Genomic DNA, 22,049 nt, shown 5'->3' with positions numbered 1-22,049 from the left:
AATTGTTTTACGCTTCCACTTTTGAGGCCAGCTGTATTTTATTGCCTAAACTATTCATATACTTTAACAGACATTTTCTTATGATGATAAGGCAAAACAGCTGAGGGCATTTATAGAGAGTTAACTGCTTTCCATCTTTGGTTGGATAGTAATAGTGTATTAATAGTGGCATAATAGGTAATACTGCTGAGTTAACTGTCCCACAGTGAAATTAAATGGAGCCATTGCACCTCAATATAGCATCATGAATATTTTAAATAATATGAACCATGAATACTGATGTCTTAGAAGTGGATTGCAAACTTTTCAGATTGAAATATACTAAAGCACCCGTCCTTACAAAGTGTGTGTCCATGTGTTTGTGTTTGTGTACAGGTAAACCTGAGCTGAGGAAAGAGGTGGACATCATCGTGGCAGATGTAGGGGAGCCAGACTCCCTGGCAGCCATGTGCAAACAGGCTGTGTTGTTCTCAACTGTGTGGGGCCTGTTAAGTAGACAGTTCCACAGGAATCTTTGTGCCTGTGTTTATTTTTCTGTAGAAACTCCTTCACATGACACAATCTAGTTTTTGCACAAATTGTCTCAACATCTTTCATGTTGGAATCTTCCTTTGGCATTAGTGTAGCTCAACTTATCACCATCTTTCTCTGCTTCCTCGTCCTCCCTCTGTCTCTTCTCTCTCTCCTCTCCTCATCCTCTCACCACACACACACACACACACACACACACACACACACACACACAGAGTCGCCTTCATTCACACATGAAGGCCACTGACTACAGCACACAATAAGGTCGATATGGGTTGGAAGTCCGAATGGAGAGTAGGTTTTCCAGCTCCACTGTTCACGTCCGCGTGTCATTCAGGTTCTTGTTTTAAACCAAATTCCTCCACTACAGTTGCCACTACGATTGCACACAGCAGCATTATGCCAGCTGAGTTAAAACTGAGGCAAAAAATTAAAGCCATAAGAAGACAAGACTACAGTATTTTGTTCTTTCTTTTCAGTTTCAGTGTTTTTATGTTGACAATACAAATAACATTGTGGCTCCTGTGTGGAGCGGGAGAGGCATAGACACCGCCAGGTGAAAATAAATGGCTGTATTGAAGGAGACATGCCTTTGTTCTGCATTCTCTCCAGACCACCACAGGGATTTAGTAGCGACCAGGACTATAATTAATGGGGAACTGGCCATTGATCAAAGTCAGAAAGAAAGAAGAAGATTAAAAAGCATACAAACAGGATATGAATTAATTTGTGTGTGTGTCTCTGGCTGTCTATAGTACAGATTTCTATGTCGAGCCATGGTCAAAGCCTGTGTGGAGAATGGAGCCCACCATATTGACATCTGTGGGAGAGCCTCAGGTATGTATAGTACTGTATTTCTGTATTGTAATGTATGCATGTGTATTTGTTTTATCTTTGCCCTCTCATTTAGTTTGACATAACCCTACACTTAACAGGTAGATGCTTTTAATTTCATCATGCATGTTCACTAAAGGAACACTTTAATTGTCCTTCCCCTTCCATAAATTATGTGCCCGACTCGAACAACTGAAGCTCTGAACTCAAAACGTATTTTTAAAACAATAGAGATGGCGCTGAAATGACTGACTTCCCTACACTATTTGTTTTGCATAATATTTCCTGTGACTGGACATTGCATGGACATTTCCCTGCAGAAGGGTTTCCAGAGAGCAGGTTTTTGTGAGAACTCTGAGTTTGTTAAACTTGAGAGTTGAGTTCTCAGTTACTATGGTAACTTACTCTATGAACCAATTGCTTGTTGTCAAGCCTGAAGGAGCTCTTTTCTTTCATATAGTTCATATCAAAGCACATATAAGAGCGCACAATATTGTAGAAGTTCTGTCGTAATAAGATGCAAAATCCCAGTTGGATAGGGCGAGATGTTTGTATACCCCAGACGCCAGTCTTTATTAACGTTGCCTCTTTATGACTAATGGTATCATGAGGACAGAGACAGCAACCTCTGTTTTTGATAGATGAATATGCCAGTAATGGCACCCAAATATTTTCTAGGTCTGCTGGATTAAAATTGAGGGCTCTTATCTTTATTCGCCCCAGTTGCCATGGTGAATCGCTACGTATAAGATCGACTCCATTGATGGCTTGTATTTTGTTCACCACTATCACTTTGCCCCAGCTGGTGAACATAATTCAAAGTTGTGATATCGACTAACTCTGATCAGCCTGGTTCTGGACCCAGATGCTCAGGGGTAGTCAACTCAGTTCAGGGTTAGATTCAGAATAACAGACCCCAGATGTTCCAGAACGTTGGCTTGGCTGTTGTTTTTGTAGGATTAAATGGGAGGACGTGCAACGATCTCTATTCATGCTGTATCCTCGCTGTTAGACAAAATTATCTCATCACTTGGCTGCACATGACAGCTATAGTTTTCCCTCACTGTACAGATGCCCATTATGTGCTAATGTCAGCATCTGTCACACATGCTGAAAACACCATACGTTTCGGATAGCACTCTGATCGGCCTAACTTGAGGTTTATTGTGTACTTGCTTGGGATGACTGGGGGGAGGGGCTTGCTTTCTATATATGGCATCTTCTGAAAAACTACCCAAAAAAGAAATCACCCATCTCAATACATTGGAAGCAAGAACTTGTCTAAGCAAAGCGATATGAAGTTCTCTTCGTTATATTAATTTTGAAAAAATGCTTATCATTTATAGTATGTGGTTCTGTCTGTATACCAGTTTCTGCGATAAGGTGCAATTACGCACGTGAACTAACACCAGCCAGCCTAGGACATGCTCATTGACGGATATAACCTTGGTGTGTATCACTCATTGCAGGAGTCTGGATTTGACTCCAACCTGCAGAATGGAGTCCTCATACACCAGGGACCAGTTCAAGGGTGGCACATGTTGACATGCCTCAACTATACATATTTCAGCAAAACAGACCCTATCTGTGTTTCCGTATTTTTTCATGTTTTTTTTTTTTTTCTTTTTTTCTCCTCACATATTTTCATGCAATACTATTATTACCCTACTACGTATTCTCACTGACCAGTGTTAGTCCTGTTTATTCTTTGACTTTTAATTGTTTTACGTCCACTTTTGAGGCCAGCTGTATTTTATTGCCTAAACTATTCATATACTTTAACAGACATTTTCTTATGATGATAAGGCAAAACAGCTGAGGGCATTTATAGAGAGTTAACTGCTTTCCATCTTTGGTTGGATAGTAATAGTGTATTAATAGTGGCATAATAGGTAATACTGCTGAGTTAACTGTCCCACAGTGAAATTAAATGGAGCCATTGCACCTCAATATAGCATCATGAATATTTTAAATAATATGAACCATGAATACTGATGTCTTAGAAGTGGATGGCAAACTTTTCAGATTGAAATATACTAAAGCACCCGTCCTTACAAAGTGTGTGTCCATGTGTTTGTGTTTGTGTACAGGTAAACCTGAGCTGAGGAAAGAGGTGGACATCATCGTGGCAGATGTAGGGGAGCCAGACTCCCTGGCAGCCATGTGCAAACAGGCTGTGATTGTTCTCAACTGTGTGGGGCCTGTAAGTAGACAGTTCCACAGGAATCTTTGTGCCTGTGTTTATTTTTCTGTAGAAACTCCTTCACATGACACAATCTAGTTTTTGCACAAATTGTCTCAACATCTTTCATGTTGGAATCTTCCTTTGGCATTAGTGTAGCTCAACTTATCACCATCTTTCTCTGCTTCGCTCGTCCTCTGTCTTTCTCTTCTCTCTCTCCATCTCTCTCTCACACACACACACACACACACACACACACACACACACACACACACACACACACACAGAGTCGCCTTCATTTACACAATGAAGGCCACTGACTTACAGCACACAATAAGTCGTATTGTGTGGAAGTCCGAATGGAGAGTAGGTTTCCAGCTCCACTGCTTCACGTCCTGCGTGTCATTCAGGTTCTTGTTTTAAACCAAATTCCTCCACTACAGTTGCCACTACGATTGCACACAGCAGCATTATGCCAGCTGAGTTAAAACTGAGGCAAAAAATTAAAGCCATAAGAAGACAAGACTACAGTATTTTTTCTTTCTTTTCAGTTTCAGTGTTTTTATGTTGACAATACAAATAACATTGTGGCTCCTGTGTGGAGCGGGAGAGGCATAGACACCGCCAGGTGAAAATAAATGGCTGTATTGAAGGAGACATGCGTTTGTCTGCATTCTCTCCAGACCACCACAGGGATTTAGTAGCGACCAGGACTATAATTAATGGGGAACTGGCCATTGATCAAAGTCAGAAAGAAAGAAGAAGATTAAAAAAGCATACAAACAGGATATGAATTAATTTGTGTGTGTGTCTCTGGCTGTCTATAGTACAGATTTTATGGCGAGCCAGTGGTCAAAGCCTGTGTGGAGAATGGAGCCCACCATATTGACATCTGTGGAGAGCCTCAGGTATGTATAGTACTGTATTTCTGTATTGTAATGTATGCATGTGTATTTGTTTATCTTTGCCCTCTCATTTAGTTTGACATAACCCTACACTTAACAGGTAGATGCTTTTAATTTCATCATGCATGTTCACTAAAGGAACACTTTAATTGTCCTTCCCCTTCCATAAATTATGTGCCCGACTCGAACAACTGAAGCTCTGAACTCAAACACGTATTTTTAAAACAATAGAGATGGCGCTGAAATGACTGACTTCCCTACACTATTCGTTTTGCATAATATTTCCTGTGACTGGACATTGCATGGACATTTCCCTGCAGAAGGGTTTCCAGAGAGCAGGTTTTGTGAGAACTCTGAGTTTGTTAAACTTGAGTTGAGTTCTCAGTTACTATGGTAACTTACTCTATGAACCAGATTGCTTGTTGTCAAGCCTGAAGGAGCTCTTTTCTTTCATATAGTTCATATCAAAGCACATATAAGAGCGCATCAATTTGTAGAAGTTCATGTCGTATAAGATCAAAATCCCAGTTGGATAGGCGAGTAGTTTGTTACCCAAGACCAGTCTTTATTAACGTTGCCTCTTTTATGACTAAATGGTTATCATGAGGACAGAGACAGCAACCTCTGTTTTTGATAGATGAATATGCAGTAATGGCACCCAATATTTCTAGGTCTGCTGGATTAAAATTGAGGCTCTTATCTTTATTCGCCAGTTGCCATGGTGAATCGTAGTATCGAAGCTCCATTGATGGCTTATTTTGTTCACCACATACTTTGCCCAGCGTGAACATATTCAAAGTTGACTGAACTAACTCTGATCAGCTGTTCTGGACCCAGATCTCAGGGTTAGTCAACTCAGTTCAGGGTTAGATTCAGAATAACAGACCCCAGATGTCCGAACGTTGGGCTTGGCTGTTGTTTTTGTTAGGATTAAATGGGAGACGTGCTGACTTTCATGCTGTAGCCTGTTAGACAAAATTATCTCTCACTTGGCTGCATGACAGCAGTTTTCCCTCACTGTCAGATGCCGATGTGTGTAATGCAGCTTGTCACACTGAAACAAAGTCAGCACTCTGATGGCCTAACTTGAGGTTTATGTGTATTTTCAGGCTTGCTTTCTAATGGCTCTCTGAAACTACCCAAAAAAGAAATCACCACTCTCAATACATTGGGAAAGAACTTGTCCAAGAAAGCGATAGTGAAGTTTCTTCAAGATTTAATTTGAAAAAATGCTAGTCATTATAGTATGTGCTTCTGTCTGTATACAGTTTCTGGAGGGCATGCAGTTGAACTACAGCAGCCAGGCAGCTGATAAAGGTGTGTACATCATTGGGAGCTGTGGATTTGACTCCATACCTGCAGACATGGGAGTCCTCTACACCAGGGACCAGTTCAAGGGTAGGCACATGTTGACATGCCCATATACATATTCAGCATACACACCGTGACATACACCCTGTGACACTGATATGCAGCGGTCAATTGACTCCCTTTCTGTCGTTATAATTAAATTATTCTTTGTTGTATTAGCCTCTGCCAAAATATAGTGTATGTGTGTGGGTATTCATCCACAGGTACACTGACCGCAGTGGAGAGCTTCCTGACTGTCAGCTCAGGACCTGATGTACGTAACTACATTTCCCATTCGTCCACACAGTTGATCCTTAATCACCCACTTTCCACCCCCACTCCCCTACCCCATTTCTGTACACTAATTTCTTACAATTCTGTGTCATCATATATTTTTCTCCTTTTCTCAAATGCATCTTGTTTCTCCGTGTTTATGTGCTCCATTATTTCTCCCTTTGTACATGTGTTACTCCATCTTCCTCTATCAGGGCGGATGTATCCATGATGGTACGTGGCAGTCCGCCATCTACGGTTTTTCTGACGGCCATAAGCTCCAGAGTCTTCGGAGGAAGTTTAATCACAAACCTCTCCCTACTTTTGGCTCTAAGCTTAAACGCAGGTAGGTAGATTAGTAATGCCTTTTTGCTTTTTTCCAAAAGAAATCAAATCCTTTACTTTTCCTGACAGGCACTTCACAAAGCCACTTTGCCAAATTCATGATAAATACTATATTGTAGGCTAGTAGACTTTGAAATGTGTCAGCTAATCTGCACATTTCAAAACATTTTGGAGACAGTATGTCATTACAAAGTTTTTCTATCATTTTGTAGCGTTTTCTAGACTCACTGAGCAGTAGCTTAATTTTAGTAGAACTTGGTGACTGATGGGGCAAATAAAGATACTGATATTTGAGAGTTTAAAAAAATCCAATAGCAATATTTATATATTTTGACACAAGATAATTAATATTCTTTATTAGGATTTTTAAAATTTGGCTATTAGTTCATATGTACTGAGCAGGACATTTTACAGATTAAAAATAAACTTGTCAGTGCCCTCTGGTGGACAAACTGTGTAATGGTGACACTGTGTCTAAATGACCTCAAACATATCTCTGGCATTAAAGTTACAATTTCTCGTTACCAATCAGATGACACAGACGTATGTGTGATAAGATGGTTACAACAAATATTACTGTTCTGATGGTGTATCTGTTTGGTTCTGGCACCCTGATAGAACAGTGCATAATCCTCTTACCACATTCGGACAATTTTGTGTTTTCTCAACACATTTTTCTTTGTATGTTTGTGCATTTGCAGGGGAACACTGTTCTTCAGTAATGAGATCCAACAGTATACGGTGCCGTTCATGGGCTCTGATCCCTCTGTTGTGAAGAGAACTCAGCGGTTTGTGGCGGAGGAACATCAGGCCACACCAGTCAGTCTTTTTTTTCCCCCGTCTTTTCTTTCTTAACATTCAGTGTCTCACACTTTGTTAATTTTCACTAATGATTCACATATGAATTGAACTCGTAGGGAGTTGTTGTGTCTTTAGTTTTGATAATGATTAAGGGTTTTTGGACAAAGCTGATTTTTGAACTTGGCTGTGTTAATCAAACCAATGAGCATGTTTATATGGAAAAACAATTTGCCTTCACTGCAGATAATTTTCAGATCAAGATGGCACCAACAATATGTATATTACCACCTCTGCTATGTTTCTAGAGCATTAAATAATCTGTTTTTGTCAACCCTAGGTTCAATATGGAGCATATGCAGGAATAGGAGGCATTGGCAACATTATCAAGCTGATGTTTGCTGGCATGATGTTCTGGTTCTTAGTGAAGTTCAGTTTTGGACGCAATCTGCTCATCAAGGTAAACAATACAATGACTTAATACAATTTACATTTCACAACTGACCGTAACTGAATATTCTACCAGTTGGAAATCAGAGTATACATACTGTGTGCTGGGAAATATTTTGGTGTTCATGTCTGCCTGTTTTTGTACCCACCTTCTCAGCACCCAGAGTTTTTCTCCTTTGGACTCTTCTCTAAAGCTGGACCAACTAGAAAGCAGGTAAAGTGTTGTCAGCACAGAAAAGTAGGGCCTTAGACACAGTCAATGCACAGCAGCAGTTCTTAGTTCAAGTAGTTCAGCATGCTAATAAGAGGCTCTGTTTTCTGATGTGTGTTGTGTGTGTATTAGATGGAAGCTTCATCCTTCCAGTTTGCCTTCTATGGAGAGGGATATCCTGATGGTGAGGACCCCTCACACGGAAAACCTACCAGCAAGATCCGCACGCTGGTTCAGGGGCCAGGTAACTGGAACTTAAAGTCCTTGTTAATTCAAGGTTTTATCCTTGATGTAACAAATAGTGAAAACAAAGATACTTGATGCATGAAGCAGAATGATAGAATACTTCAATAAACCCTTTATAAATACAGGAACAAAATGCTGTAGAGTAAGAAGAACATTAGCCATGTTACTTAATGAGGCCAGTTACCCAGTCTGGCCTCTTTGACACCTTGCTTGATGTGTCTAATCTATTCTATCTCAATCAGAGTGTGGATACGTGGCCACGCCCATTGCCATGGTACAGGCTGCTCTAACAATCCTCAATGAATCCACAGCCTTGCCCAAGAAGTGAGTAATCACACCGCACATCTTCTGCCTGACATGGAAATGAATTTACACTCAAATACAAATACAGCAGACATTGATAATCTGTCAAAAACTAAATTGGAATTCAGTGTGTTTACGCTGTTTTATTTTAAAAGGAAGACTAAAAGTAGAAGACAAGAGCAAATGTTGCTACAACATTACTACTGTGCAGTGTTTTTTATCATAAATATTTCATATTTTTACAGTATAATGGTTTAACATCCATTATTTCCATGAATTTCTGAGACTTGGGTATGAAATTGATTTTGATTTGAATTCAGTTCTTGTTTTTATCCTTCATTTCCAGGGGAGGAGTGTACACTCCAGGAGCTGCATTTGCAAAAACCACCCTGGTCGACCGCCTGAACAAACACGGCATCCAGTTCTCAGTCATCTAAAGTCTGTCCCCACCCTGATGCCGTACTCCAGGTTTTTCTGAGCACTTACTAATATGCATAACAACAACTGGGAAGTTTCCAGCTTTAGAAGAGAGCTATTTAATCACAAGAGCTTTGACTAGAGATGGAGTACACCTACAGATGAAAATCAAACACCATTTTTGGTACTTTCAGCATTTATCCTTCATTTGGTCAGAAACTTGCCAGTCTCCTTTTGGCATGAATGTACTAATAACCCTCTGCTTGTAAGACAAATAGCACAACTGTGGCAGTGTTTCCTAGCCAAGGACAGAAGAAGAACCGGTGTGTGTAAATGGGTTTAACATGGCTCTCCAATGACATCATTATTGCTAATGTAAGAATTTTCTAATATCTAAAATTCTTTAATGATGCTGTATTCACAAAAACTGGATAAAAAGACAGTTAGTTTCTACACCTTCATGTTGGAATCTACCTGGGATACTTTAACAGGTTGATCACAAGTTAAAAATCTCATGTTCTCTTTCATGACCAATGTTGTTAAACAGCCACAGTATAGCAAGCTGATAGCTTCATAATATCAACCATAATGATTCCAGATAATCTTTACTGTGGCAGGATAGAGGATTGGTAAAGTAGCTTGAAATCAGTGCTACAGATGTAGTGAACTGTAATAAAATATGTCCTAGGAAAAAACAACTGGCAACTGTAACAGTGGAAGAAAAGCAAACTACAATCTTCATGTGTTGTCCTTGTAACATACAGTCGCTTTATGTGCACAAGGACATTAATCCCTAAGTTACACTAACATGGTAGTTGTACATGTGTTGTTCAGTGGAGTGAAGCTGTCAATAGAGAATTAGAAATCTGCTGTATGTGCACGTACATGCTTGTCTTTCCTGGCCTGGCCTGTTAGTTAAAAATCCTGATTGCTTGGTTTTTGACAGATAGTAGTTGGACTATCACTAAATCATCCTATTTTCTTTGTTGTCTGTATTTTGTAGTTGAATGTTGCAACGGCTCACCTATCCAAATGGTTGCTTTTGAGCCTTGTCAGAAAATGCATCCAGTTGTTTGTGCACAAAACAGCATGAGTAACTCCATGAAACTGAACAGATCCTCTCTGCTGGTTAGTTAACAAGTGTGTTAAGTTGGGTTTTTTTTTAATGTTTTTTGCGCTCATATGGACTGGAATAAGTTCACTCAAAGTGATAAGGTTGATCTCAGTCCAGACTCTTTTTTCACATTTGAGCTTTATGTGCACGCAACAGGCTAAGTTTTGGGTTTTGTTTTGGTGTGTTTTGCTTTGTATGAACCTTATAAATAAAGCCAACTCTGCTAATACAAAAGTCTTGAGTATTTCTCACACAGCTTTATGGAAACATATCAGTAATGCACATAATTAATTTCTTGTCAGGTATCGTTTAAATCTCATAAGTCTAGGAATGTTGTGTGTGTTCATGTTCAACCCTTACTTTACCTGCACAGGGCTGGAAAACGTATCCTGTGTCAGAGAGCACTGATCTGAAGGTAAAATATGCAGAAATAACTGTTTAAAATTATGGCAGATGCATAGTGAAACCATAATCCCCCTGACCACACAGCTACAAGAAATCATTAGTTGCATCCCTCACTCCATATATGTGGAAGTATTCTCTTTGCTTTTGTGCCTATGGTGTGTGTGTGGAGGCAACTCAGGTGCCCTCAGATCATTTGCATTCTGAATGGGTAGTATAATTATTTTTTCACCGTTCGGTTGTACAGCGATAACATGTCAAAAACATTCATCCAAATGATGATTCACAATGAGCCGAGCTGAGTTTTTGAACTGGGGAATTTGTTGGCCTGTAAGACTCTTCAGTGTAAATTGTGTATGGAACAGAGTAATAACTTGAAGTAGTTAATCAAAGCAGGATCTTTTCTTCTACTGGGATTATGGATTTCATGCTACAGTGAAGGGCTTTAAGATGTTTAAATGGGATTTGTTGTTGTATTTCACAAATCTATATGTGCTCATGTATCCAGGTACTTAGCCAACTTACCATTATGAATGTGGCTTAAATCGGACTATACACAACATCCAGAGCTGGCCTGTTATGTTGGTTTCCATGGTGACAGCTGTTATTACCATCAACTGGTATCTACAGTGAAGAAGTGGCTCCACCATACACTTGTTTTTATGTCTTCAAAGTGAGATTATAGGTATTAGCAAGTCACTTGTATGAAGAACTTAAAATATGACAGTGAATAGATTCTAAAAACTCTAGCTATATTAACACAATTCAAATATTTATTCATAAAAATACAGTTATCTCCTGTACAAAACAGACTACAAAATGTTCATGGCTAAAAATTATGGTAAGGGGAATTCCATATAATTCCTTTTGGTTGTTTCCTTGGTTTAACAATGAATTTGCACCATTTGTTGCCATATACATAATGCTCCACCACATTCCACAGCATTCAGTGTTCATACTGTCTCCTGGTTCAGCAGCTGGTGCGAGTAGATGACATCTTCATAGTGGTATTTCTCTGCTATGGCCATGATGGAGTCATTGCACCTGACCCTACTCAGAACCTGCATCACTTCAACCACAGCCGACCTGCAGCAGACAGGGAAACAAATGTGTGAGGAAAAGTGCATGAATTTATAAAGATAACCACGAAATAACCTAAAAAATCGGTAATGTTTTGCCATTTGGAAACATGTGAAGCTGCAGATGTCACATGATGGGGGAATAAGGGGGTATTTTTTTCTGTCCAACTGCTAGTGCATCATCAAGTAACCACAAACATAAATTAAGAAGTCAAAAGTACGAATTTTTATTTAAAAGGTAATAAACTAAGGAGGCTGAGCACTACCATGCCTAACAGACTATTATAAAGGAAAACAGTTAAGATGCTTAGCATGCTGCTGTAAACAGGAGTACAAAGCAAAATGGAAAGACTTGGAAACTTTTGCAGTCAGATATACCTTTACAATTTTTACTGGGTAGCAAAGCTTTATATGAGCAGCACTCTGATAACTTCAATCAATGGACCACAGTTCCTCTCAAAATTTGGTTTAAGGAATGTAAATGACCACTAATTCAAAGACAGTCCAGACAGTTGAGCTGGGTTGCTTTTTACCCAGACTTTAAGCCAGCAGAGACAGATGGGAGGTTTAAGTATTGGTATGGAATTGGCATCACCTCTTACTGCTGAATCTCATCAAAGGGAGGATTGAACTCCTTTCAAAAAATCTCGGACATATATGGTTTGGAATTTTTTTTTTTAGATACTTACAAATAAGGGCATACTTTAACAAAGAGATAAAACCCAATGGGAACTGTGATACCAAATTAACTGATATATTTAATGACAAGTATAAAAATAAGGACAACAGGAAACTTGTCCCAAAACTCTATTCAAGCATTCAACCTACAAAGAAACATTCAACGAATAAGATTAAACTAAAATGGGAGAAGGAATGTGGACTTGTCATCTCAGAGGAGGACTGGTTGAATGTGTTCTATCCAATCATCTTCCACAAGTTCAGGCCTTTGGAGAGAGTTCCGTTGGAGGAATTTGATAAGATAAGATGTAGCCCCAAGCTAAAAGGTGTACAGACAGGTGTTTTGGAAAGAGGTCTATGCTGGAGGAAATGTGGTAAACAGCTGGCAGATCATGTCCACATATTCTGGGCTGCCCAGCCATTCGGTCATATTGGCAGGAAGTAACACAAGCAATACAAAATATATTTAGTGATGGAATTGACTGCTCTTTTACTACAATTTATTTAGGCAACATTGCAGCTCACCTATTGGCCAAAGATAATTACCTACTAAAGATATAATTAGCTGCCAGAAAGAAAGCTGTAACACGAAAAAGGCTACAGGCCGAACCTCCAACAAAGACCGACTGGATAGATATTGTTACCACTATTTAAGGGATGAAAAGAATAACTTTACTAACTTTTAGATTTACAGACTGATAAATTCCTGCGCTACTAGGAAAAATGTAATGTGTACGTGACCTCACAAAATGAACACTGAATATTTATCATATAAACTGACTTGTATATCCAGCAGTGAAATTGCTTGTATAAACACAAGGTTACCAACTGTTTTTATGTTCTGCAGTGTTTAACTGTATTTCAATGTTTCTTTTTAAAAAATAAAGAATAAAAATAAATAATAAAAGGCAATAAACTAAAGGAATTTCTTAGTTCTTTGTTAGTTACTTAGCTGATAAAAAAAAATAAAAGATACTACACAGGCTATATCTGTGAAGAAAGAAACTTTCTGAAATATTCCCTTCAGTAAACTCAACCTGTGACTGATGTGTACAGACACCAGCCTAACTACCACATACTGCAAGCTTCTGAAATTGAATATAAACAAATATAATTTCATTCCTATTGTAATGTTGTTAGCATGTAGCATGTAGGATGAGTCTAGCAACAGAAGAATCCACCAACCCAGTCCTACACTGGTTATCTGATTATGAGAATATTGTCTGGATTTGCACCGAATTGTGCAAATATAGAGATGTCAACATGATTAATATGCCGAATTTTTTTTACATCAAGATATATTATTACCGGAGGAATTGATGAAACTGTCAAAAAATACCCCATCTCACAATGTTAAGGGAAGTGACAAAAAAATTCCTGGATCTGGCTGTTTCATATCAGCACCAAAATTTTATTGTTTCTTCCCTGGACCCATGCCCCATCCCCTCACCAAATTTAGTGCAAATTGGTTTGCACTTCTTGCATAATCCCGCTGACAAATAAACAAACCAACAAACAGACAAGTGAAATCATAACCTCCTTTGCAGAGGTAATTAAAATGTAAGAGGACTAAATTAACCTTACAGCATTTCCAAAAGCTTTCTTATGGAACATGTTGCTTTTTATTACCTTGTGTTTGGATCTTCAGGAGACTGTTGTTTGCAGAGGGTATGAACTTTCTGAACGAGGTGGTTTTCAAAGTTCCGTAGCTGAGGCAAACAAATGTTCCCTCCTTTGAACAAAGAGAGCGGAAGACTATCTGCTATCTGGAAAGACAGAGAGAGGGAGAGATAGAAAGAGAGTAGTGCAGGATTAAGAACACCAGAGAAAGTGAGGGATACAATAACAATCAACAATAACATCATTGTCAAGACTGATGTGTGCATGGACTCACTCCACATTAAAATGGTGAATCAAAATACCTTTTTGCATGTTAGGACGGTATTGTTAAATTGAGTCTGACTGCACAGAGTGGTCATCAGGTATCGGTTCAGCAGTTTGTCCAACATCAGTTCCATCAATACAGTCTCAGGAAGCAGCAAATCCCATTTCCCCATGTTACCTAGAAGCTAATATAAAAACAAAAAAACTCTGGCTAATAGCTGGCAGAATTTAGCTCCCCACTAGGAAATGCATCTTGGAGAGACAATATAACATACAAAAGTGTTTTTTTTAAAAAGTATTTGTTAAAGAGCAGTACTTTTATGGCCGTCCAGAGCTGTTGTTCCCTGAAGCAACTCTGAGGCGACGACCTGTCTTCTAGGAACCTGGACAGAAAAACAAACAGCATAAATAATACATGAAAAGACAATAAATGTAATAAGATAATATTACACTATTTTTATTGACCTAAACTTTAAAAAATACATCAAAGTAGGTCACTATGACACAATTTTCTATCGTGATTGAGCAGAGACATATGACATATTTGCATTTATACAGTATGCTGGATCAGGAAAAGAAGAGAAGTCTGTTGTAAACAAAGAAGAACATGTATAAGAGCATGAAATCATTATGTGTTATACTGAGGTGAAGTCAAACCTGCTTTCTCATTGTTAGTCATTTAAATAAATCCTTAATGCTTAAACCGTCAAAGTCATAAAAGAGACTGACTTTTTGGGGTACAGAGGGATGAAGACATCTTCGTCTACACAGCTCCTCAGTCTCCTGACCACAGCCTCGATGAATGCCTGCCCAGGATATAAACACACATTGTTCACACAAACATGTTCTTATATTGTGTATCTGACTTGCTAATTATTGTATATTTATTTATATATGTATTTTAGGTTAACATTGTTTTTCATATCACTCCTTAATTGTTAGATATTAGGCATTCTAAAAATCACTGTAGGGCTTGGTGCTTATTGTTTGAGCAAAACCTTTAAACATTAAAATTCAGCTAAAATAGTAGTGCAAGATAGAAGCAGAAGGATTTCTGTGTTGACAAATACACATAAGCCTTATGTGTAAGTGTTGGTCTCACCTTGACTGGTTTACTCTGCTCTCCCTCAAAGATGGAATAGTCCTCCTTCAGTCTGTGACAGACATCAGAGAGACAGACTGACTGTTGGTGGGACATGGGATCCCACACCAGCTCCACAAATGCTGATCAACAGAGCAGAGCAAAAAGACAGGCAGAGTATGATGCTTCTGTAGTTTGACACATCTGTAGTCTAAAACAGGCCACGGAGGTGAGGAAAGTTTGTGGACAGAGTGTTTAACTATGGGTGAATAGCAAACATGGTAAATCACTTAGAACTGGATGCTAGCGTCGTCTACATTGTGGAGAAGCTCCCCGCTACTGGAGCATGTGGTGGAAAAGCAAGACGCACAGAAGGCAGAGGGTGAAGAGAAACATTTAGTCCTTGGAGAGAGGACAGAAATATGGTACATGTACTGTGACTAGTAAAAATATCTTTTATAACTCAAGCAAATCATGTACAGTCTCACTACAATGAATTAAGTGAAATTTGTGGGTGAGGGTATTGTTAAATAAGTAGCCACTAAAATCAACATGTAAGCATTCCACTTATAAAACATATTTCCAAGGTACTTGTGCCGTTATTGCTACCGCCATAAACAAACTCAAAACTTATGTGTGCCTTCTCATTAGTTTACATTTTAACACATAAAACCTATTGAAAATATGGCTCATTTAATAAGAAGTGGATAGGTACATGTGTGAGAATAAGAGTGGGAAAAGTGTGTGCGTGTGTGTGTATTACCAGTTATTTTGGGTAGGACAGTCTTTTCTATGACATTAGACAGCGTCCGTCTGTCTGTGTGCTCAAGCTCCTCATGACCGTGTCCATGACAAAACGTCTCCACTGCTGTGAACCAGGGGAGGTTTTCAAAGTCCCCACTGGCATCCTGAGATACACACATGCATTACATTAAACACATAATGTCATATATTGTGTAATGCCAGTTGTGTGAATGTATAAGTAAGCCTCTGTGTTTGGGTGTTCAAATGTTTAATCACCTTTAGTGGGTTCCATGCCAGTAGCTGATGTCTAATGATGGGGTTCAACAACTTGGGCAGACAAAGAGAGATGTAGGCACTGTGGTAAGAGTCAGAGTAAGATTTTCTCCATTCTTCAAAGCGAGACAGAATCTTTTTAACGTTGCAGAAATCATCCTGGACGTCAGAAAACACTGTCTGGGACCTCAGCAGAATATCAGCTGGAGAGGGAAAGAAGACAATGAAACAAAAGCATCAAGTGGATCACTTGATTCAGCCTAGACATAACAAGGTAAAAAAAAATTGTTTTCTCTACTTAGGTTTTGCTGAAATTTTCAACATAAAAAGTGAAAGAGAAAGAGGGAAAACAAAAGAGAAAACAGAAGCTTGCAGTAAGTAGTGTACAGACTAATTTTGCAGCCTGGCAGAATTTTACAGATTCACACTTTATAGTGTTAAAGCTGTGCTGTTAACATATTATTGAATATTATTATTCAATAATTATTCCAAAGAAAACATTTAAGCTTTCAGTTAAACAGATGAGAGTTGAATAGATTTAATTCCTCCTTACCCATCTTCTTCTGCAGCTGCTCTTCCTCTTCTGCTGAAGGTTGTGTGTCTTCAGGAATATCAAAGTCTCCCTCAGCTTTAGCAGCAGTGCCTGCCACACTGCAACACATAAGACAAATATACAAAAATCTGTGTAAGGGTAGAGTGGAGTACATATCTTTTTTATATACTTTTGTAATATTTTTGTACTGGATTTTATTAGATCCAATTTGTTACCATTTCTAATTGACTATTTCAGCAATCTTGTTGTAGAATATATTTAACATAACATATGAAAAAATAATAAACCAAAGAAACTTTATCTTGAAAGCTATTTAAGTACACTCACCCTGGAGTTTCTGTTCCATTGGCTGAACTTCCATCCTGCTCATCTGTGCTATCTAAAAAAGTGAGATGAAAAGTCCACTTAATTTAAATCTTACAACCTGGTGACTGTTTTACTTTCAACTGCCAGGGCTTCTTAAATCCTTTCCAGTGTTTTCACTGTAAACCTGAAGTAAAATTCTATTACTTTCTATGTCCATACCAGAGAGATTCTGTAGCCTAAAATGTTCCTCTTGGGAAACAATGTAAAGAAAGGAATTTTCATTTTACAGTTTTGTATCTTTTGGTGCTACATTGACACAATGTCTTCACTAAAGAATTGGCCCACACTCTCAAATGTTCTGTAGATTAAAAAGTCACACAGGACTTCGACTTTGTCAGTGGCTTCGAAGTAACAAACCTAGTCTCTGACTTGGATCCAGAATAACAAGAAACACACAAGCTTACATTGCAAAACTTGCAACAGTTCATCTCAAATGCACATACAGACACAAGGAAACACAAATGCACAAACTCACAGCTGAGCTGCTGTAGACTGTCAGCCTGCTCTTTAACCTTCTGTCTTCTCTGAGCCAACAGTGCCTCCAACTGGTCGGAGAGCAGAGTGTGAAGCTCCAGTTCGAAAGAGTTGATCTTAACAACCTGCAGTCCACAAATTATTGCCAGTCAGACAATTATCACTATTTAATTTCCAAAGGGGGAGCATCAATGTTCCCTACAGGCTGCTGGTGTTAGACAAAATCTCTTCATAATTGGTTTTGCACATTCTAAGGCTCTTCAGCATCACTTGCCTTGAGTAAGGCACTTCCTTGTGATATATTGATTGTATTTATTTTACCAAATTAGGAAAGTCTGAAAAGTGCTGTATAAATATACAGAGCCATGATCCCACCAGTTATAAATAATCAAAATGGCAACCATTTCATCAGCATTGGCCACCCAATCTTGAAGGCTAGCTAACGGTCCCGCAGTCACTAAAATTTAGAGTCGGGCCCTGCCAACATTTCTGACAGACACACGGCTGGTTGATAAACTGCCCTCATCTTGGAAGAGAAAAATGTAAATTTCTTACCCTTTTAACTTTAATAATTTTATTGACAAGTTTGCTTTTAAGAGACAGTTAAAAGTAGAGATACTTTAGACAGACTTATTAATTGCTGACCTTCTCCCGCAGACACTCCACCAGGTTGTGGGCATAGAGCGTCATGCCCCGGTAAAACTTAAGCTGAATCTCTGAGGAACTTTCCTCCAGACTCTCCACTGAGGTTTTAGCGCTCTCAACATCCCCCTCCATCTTCCTCAGCTCTGCCTGCCGTGCTCTGTGCACCTCCTTCAGGGAGTCCAGTCTAAAGGACGAAGGACAAAAAAAAAATTAAAATCAGAGGAAAGTCTACGTGTAATTAAGTAATAAAAGTGATAAAATAGGAGACAGGAAACTGTATAAGGAAATATGAGCATGAAAAATGTTAGGAAATACATCTGATACAAAAGCATTTTATCACTAATATTTCAATTTTTGCAGTGTGTTATTAAGGCAGGTATAGCAAAAAAATATATATATATATAAAAAGAAAACCTACTTTCCAGTGATCCTCCTCTTGACCATTGAAACACTGATGGAAGGAAGGGTCTTTGGGATTCTGACCCCTGATCTCTTCTTTTGTCTTTGTCTGTCTCGCCTGCTGCTGCTGGATCTGCTGGATCTGCTGGATTCACTGCCAGATGGGCTCTGAGAAGAAGAAAATAAGAGCATAAAGGATGTCAATGCTGCAGTACAGAGGGGTGAGGCTACACTTGTTGAGTCTTGAGGCTTCTTGAGGCTTGATTCTTCAGAAAGAGAGACTACAGTATTCTGCAATATGCCCAGTTCTAGACAACATGGGACAAGATAGCAATACAGAAAGAATGTGACACAGGAAAAAAAAAACCCTAGAAAGAAAAGGGAAAATTTAGATAAAAAGGAAAGAATTTGAGAAAATATGCAAAAAAGTGCAAAAAGAAAAACAGAGTAAAAGAAAAGAGAAAAAGTAAAAACAAGACAATAAGACCTCCTACCTGTTCTCCTGGCCGTCTCTTGACTCCCTTCCCAATTTGTGTCTCCTCCCAAAGTTCCTGCTCTTCCCCATCAGTCCCTGACAGGCTGCCATCACTTCCTCCTAGATTACACAAAAACATAAAGAAAATAGTAGACTTCATATTCCCACAATCAGGCAGGCTTATTGTTATGTAATTCATAAACAACAGACCACTTCAGTTTAATCCTGCTGCTACTGTAGTTTGACAGCTATACTAATTCACATGCTCATAAAAAAGAATCACAAAATGCTAATACCATGTTATGCTAGATATCACCAATACAATAATGTTTGACCAATACTGCTGCTTTTTAAAGCCGTTACTAATTGGCAGCTGATCTATTTACAAATCAAAACATACATTACATTTAAAAAAAAAAAAAACTGCTTTAATCCACTCTCTTTCTCCCCTCCTTTCCACCTCCCTCTCCTACCGAGTTTCTCAGCAATCCTCTCTCTTATGCTCTTCAATCGTGGTGCAAACTCGATTCTTCTCTCATGGTCATCTGGCTCATCATCATCATCATCAACTCTGTCTTCTTCATCGTCCCTGCTGTAGTGATCCGGGGTGCTACCACCAGAGCTCTGGCCACCTCTACTCAGTGAAATGAACTCTTTCTGGGCTCGAGTGGCACGACGCTGCCTCCTGGCTGCTTGGATCTCTTCAGCGTTTGGGATAACTACTGTAAAGTCAATTTGACAGACATAAAATTGAAGGAACAGGCATGCAGACAAACACACAGGAAAACTGTGATATCTAACAAGTTCTTTACACACTGTAATAAACTTGTAACAATCATCGGTGGATAAAACACCCAAATACACACTATCTATGTGCATCCCACAAAAACACATACCTGGTTTGGCAGTAGAGCGGCTCGAGTCTGAGGCTGAGCTAGCTGAAGGAGACCTGGCACCACCTTCATCACTTTCACTGTCTTCACTGTCATCATCATTGTCATCATTATAGTGCAGACCATGTGGTGAAGCCTGACTGTCATAATCTTGCCTAGGAGAACCAGATGGTGGGACACCTACACCAGCTGGGGCTAGGAGAGAGGAGAGGGAGACATTGCAAAGTATAATGATGTTGGCCAACATTATCGCTTTATTATCTAGATAATTATGGAAGAAGGAAGTAAGATGATAATGAGATAACATGAAATAAAATGATAATTTATAAATTGTTTTAATTACATTCATGGCTAAGACATGTTAAGTTCGGGAGCAGACAATTCAACATTTTCAACTGATTATGAGTTTTGTATCAGAAGTGCCTTTTTGAAACCAAAATAATTCTACCATCCATTTCCATGAATCTATAAATAAGTTTATGTCAAATTACACGGCAACCAATTGGATTCTTATCAGAATATACTCTCAGTTTCTAATTTATTAAGTACATTAAGAGGTGCTCTGGTTTATATCAGATATATCAAAGTATACATCTTTATCTAAACACAAACCTGAACATTTTGCCCTAATACACTGGCAATTTCGTGAATATATGCATCAGTTAAAGTCCCTTCCCTAATCAAGACTGACTAAGGAACTGGGGGCTTTTGTGTGGATGCAGATATTCTGCCTTCCCAGTGATACTTCTTTTTTACACTCTACCCCCCCCCCCCCAAACATGTATTTATTGCATTATTAATATGATCCATCCATGCACCTACCTGTGCTGTAGGTAGTCTTGGCAGGTGAAGCTTCCTTCCTCCTGACTTGGAACAGCACAGCTTTATCAGAGGACTTCTTTAGTTTAAAGGCTGGTTCTTCAGCTGAGACAAGAAGAAGAAAAGCAGAGACACATGAGGAAAAAGTTGCTGCTGATTTCCTATTAAAGTTCCCCTGTACAATGCACACAGCATTATACATTTAGTTACTTCATTACATGACCAGAAAGCGAAAAATCAACTAGTCCCGTGCTGGAACTCCCCAGCCACAGGTTGTCTCTGTGTCAAATACTTTGTGATAAACTTTAAACTCAACTGTATTTTGAGGACCCCGATGAAAGACAGCCAGTATCTAAGCTAATGCACGTGCAAATTTGCAATTAATCAAATTAATTACCTTAATCAAATTTGGCTTGCAGTGAACCTGGGGCTTTGGGGGCCCCAGGAGCCCCTGGAGGTATGGGGTCAGTTGACACTATGATAGGGAACAATGTAACTGGCGGTAAAATCCAATAATCTAACAATTCTAACCAAATATATTCTGTCAGTATATCTATATCATCCTCATAAATACACTACAAACCCTCACTCCTGCTGGCAATTTAAGGTAAATTGTAACTAGTACGTGGAACGGTCTCCCACGGCAGTTCGTAGCCGTTGCTTTGAGGTCTGTTACCAGGTGTCGTTGAGTGAACGTTTGAATGAGATCCATCTTTGACTTCAAAACGCTACATTTACTTATATATTACTTACCTTCTTTGTCGTCAGAGAAACTGAGGGCGGTAGTTGTTTTCTCTTTCCCTCCACCTTTATCTTTCCTCCTTGCTTCTTTATCGGCAGTCACTTCCAGCTTCTCCTCGTCCTCTCCGTCACTGCTGTCCGGCTTCTTCGAGCTACAAGAGATGCCGCGGCCCTGGGCAACTTTAGACTGTTTATTTACCACCGCCGGAGCTTTCTCAGTCTCCCCTCCATCTTCGCTGTTCTTCTGTCGGTCCTCTTCGTCACTGGAGCTATCTTTTCTCTGCCGAAAGTTCCTCCGGGGCTTTTTGTTGAACATTTCGCTCCTTTCACCGTAGACGTATGAACTGTGGTAGTAAACTCGAAGTAAAGCGTAATACGTCACGTCGGAAATTGCTTGAAGAAGTCGCAAGGAGTAACGTAAAACTGCCGCAATGCACCATGGGCGATGTAGTGAACATGTGAGGGGTGACCAAATTGCATAGGAAAAATGGGAAACTTTACATTCTTCAGATTTTTTAAAAAGCACCATGAATTAAAACATTTTTACATGTAGAAGTAAACTGTATTGCGGGCCCTCATATTTA

The 22,049-nt window shown here is 39.1% G+C and overlaps 2 protein-coding genes across 3 annotated transcripts in view; one reads left to right on the top strand and one right to left on the bottom strand.

The window, feature by feature from the left end:
* Positions 1-10,193, top strand: part of sccpdh (saccharopine dehydrogenase (putative)) — a 14,371-nt gene extending 4,178 nt beyond the window's left edge. The window contains exons 2-12 of the mRNA XM_022741093.1: positions 3,456-3,568; positions 4,375-4,455; positions 5,721-5,850; positions 6,027-6,076; positions 6,291-6,421; positions 7,122-7,239; positions 7,559-7,678; positions 7,826-7,882; positions 8,012-8,123; positions 8,368-8,449; positions 8,775-10,193. Of these exons, the coding sequence (XP_022596814.1) occupies positions 3,456-3,568; positions 4,375-4,455; positions 5,721-5,850; positions 6,027-6,076; positions 6,291-6,421; positions 7,122-7,239; positions 7,559-7,678; positions 7,826-7,882; positions 8,012-8,123; positions 8,368-8,449; positions 8,775-8,865 (1,085 nt within the window). The 3' untranslated portion in view covers positions 8,866-10,193. The remainder of the gene's footprint in view (positions 1-3,455; positions 3,569-4,374; positions 4,456-5,720; positions 5,851-6,026; positions 6,077-6,290; positions 6,422-7,121; positions 7,240-7,558; positions 7,679-7,825; positions 7,883-8,011; positions 8,124-8,367; positions 8,450-8,774) is intronic.
* A 933-nt stretch (positions 10,194-11,126) lies between these two features.
* LOC111219862 (GC-rich sequence DNA-binding factor 2-like) lies at positions 11,127-21,817 on the bottom strand. 2 transcript variants are annotated; one of them, XM_022742706.1, is made up of 18 exons: positions 21,478-21,817; positions 20,728-20,829; positions 19,909-20,100; positions 19,486-19,734; positions 19,032-19,132; positions 18,557-18,705; positions 18,139-18,322; positions 17,495-17,618; positions 16,981-17,032; positions 16,654-16,751; positions 16,104-16,303; positions 15,847-15,991; positions 15,105-15,226; positions 14,732-14,808; positions 14,319-14,385; positions 14,041-14,187; positions 13,748-13,884; positions 11,127-11,447 (listed from the first exon to the last, which is right to left on the bottom strand). In XM_022742706.1, exons 1-18 carry the CDS (start codon positions 21,779-21,781, stop codon positions 11,315-11,317), a joined length of 2,583 nt encoding a protein of 860 aa, XP_022598427.1. In that variant the 5' UTR covers positions 21,782-21,817; the 3' UTR covers positions 11,127-11,314. The 2 variants fall into 2 exon arrangements, with proteins under 2 accessions (XP_022598427.1, XP_022598434.1); XM_022742713.1 differs by having other exon boundaries at positions 19,486-19,731.
* Between the last annotated feature and the right edge of the window lie 232 nt (positions 21,818-22,049).

The sequence above is a fragment of the Seriola dumerili genome, unplaced genomic scaffold (assembly GCF_002260705.1).
Source record: "Seriola dumerili isolate Sdu_G_001 unplaced genomic scaffold, Sdu_1.0 BDQW01000003.1, whole genome shotgun sequence".
Taxonomy (NCBI): domain Eukaryota; kingdom Metazoa; phylum Chordata; class Actinopteri; order Carangiformes; family Carangidae; genus Seriola; species Seriola dumerili.
Note: the sequence above shows the minus strand (reverse complement) of the source record. Positions and strands in the feature narration are given on the sequence as shown.

Coding starts and splice junctions, on each gene's coding strand:
- LOC111219862 (XM_022742706.1), bottom strand. CDS start 21,781: ATGTTCAACAAAAAGCCCCGGAGGAACTTTCGGCAGAGAAAAGATAGC. Junction 20,830..21,477: donor TTTCTCTGACGACAAAGAAG/GTAAGTAATATA, acceptor TTCTTGTCTCAG/CTGAAGAACCAGCCTTTAAA. Junction 17,033..17,494: donor CAGTCTACAGCAGCTCAGCT/GTGAGTTTGTGC, acceptor TCACTTTTTTAG/ATAGCACAGATGAGCAGGAT.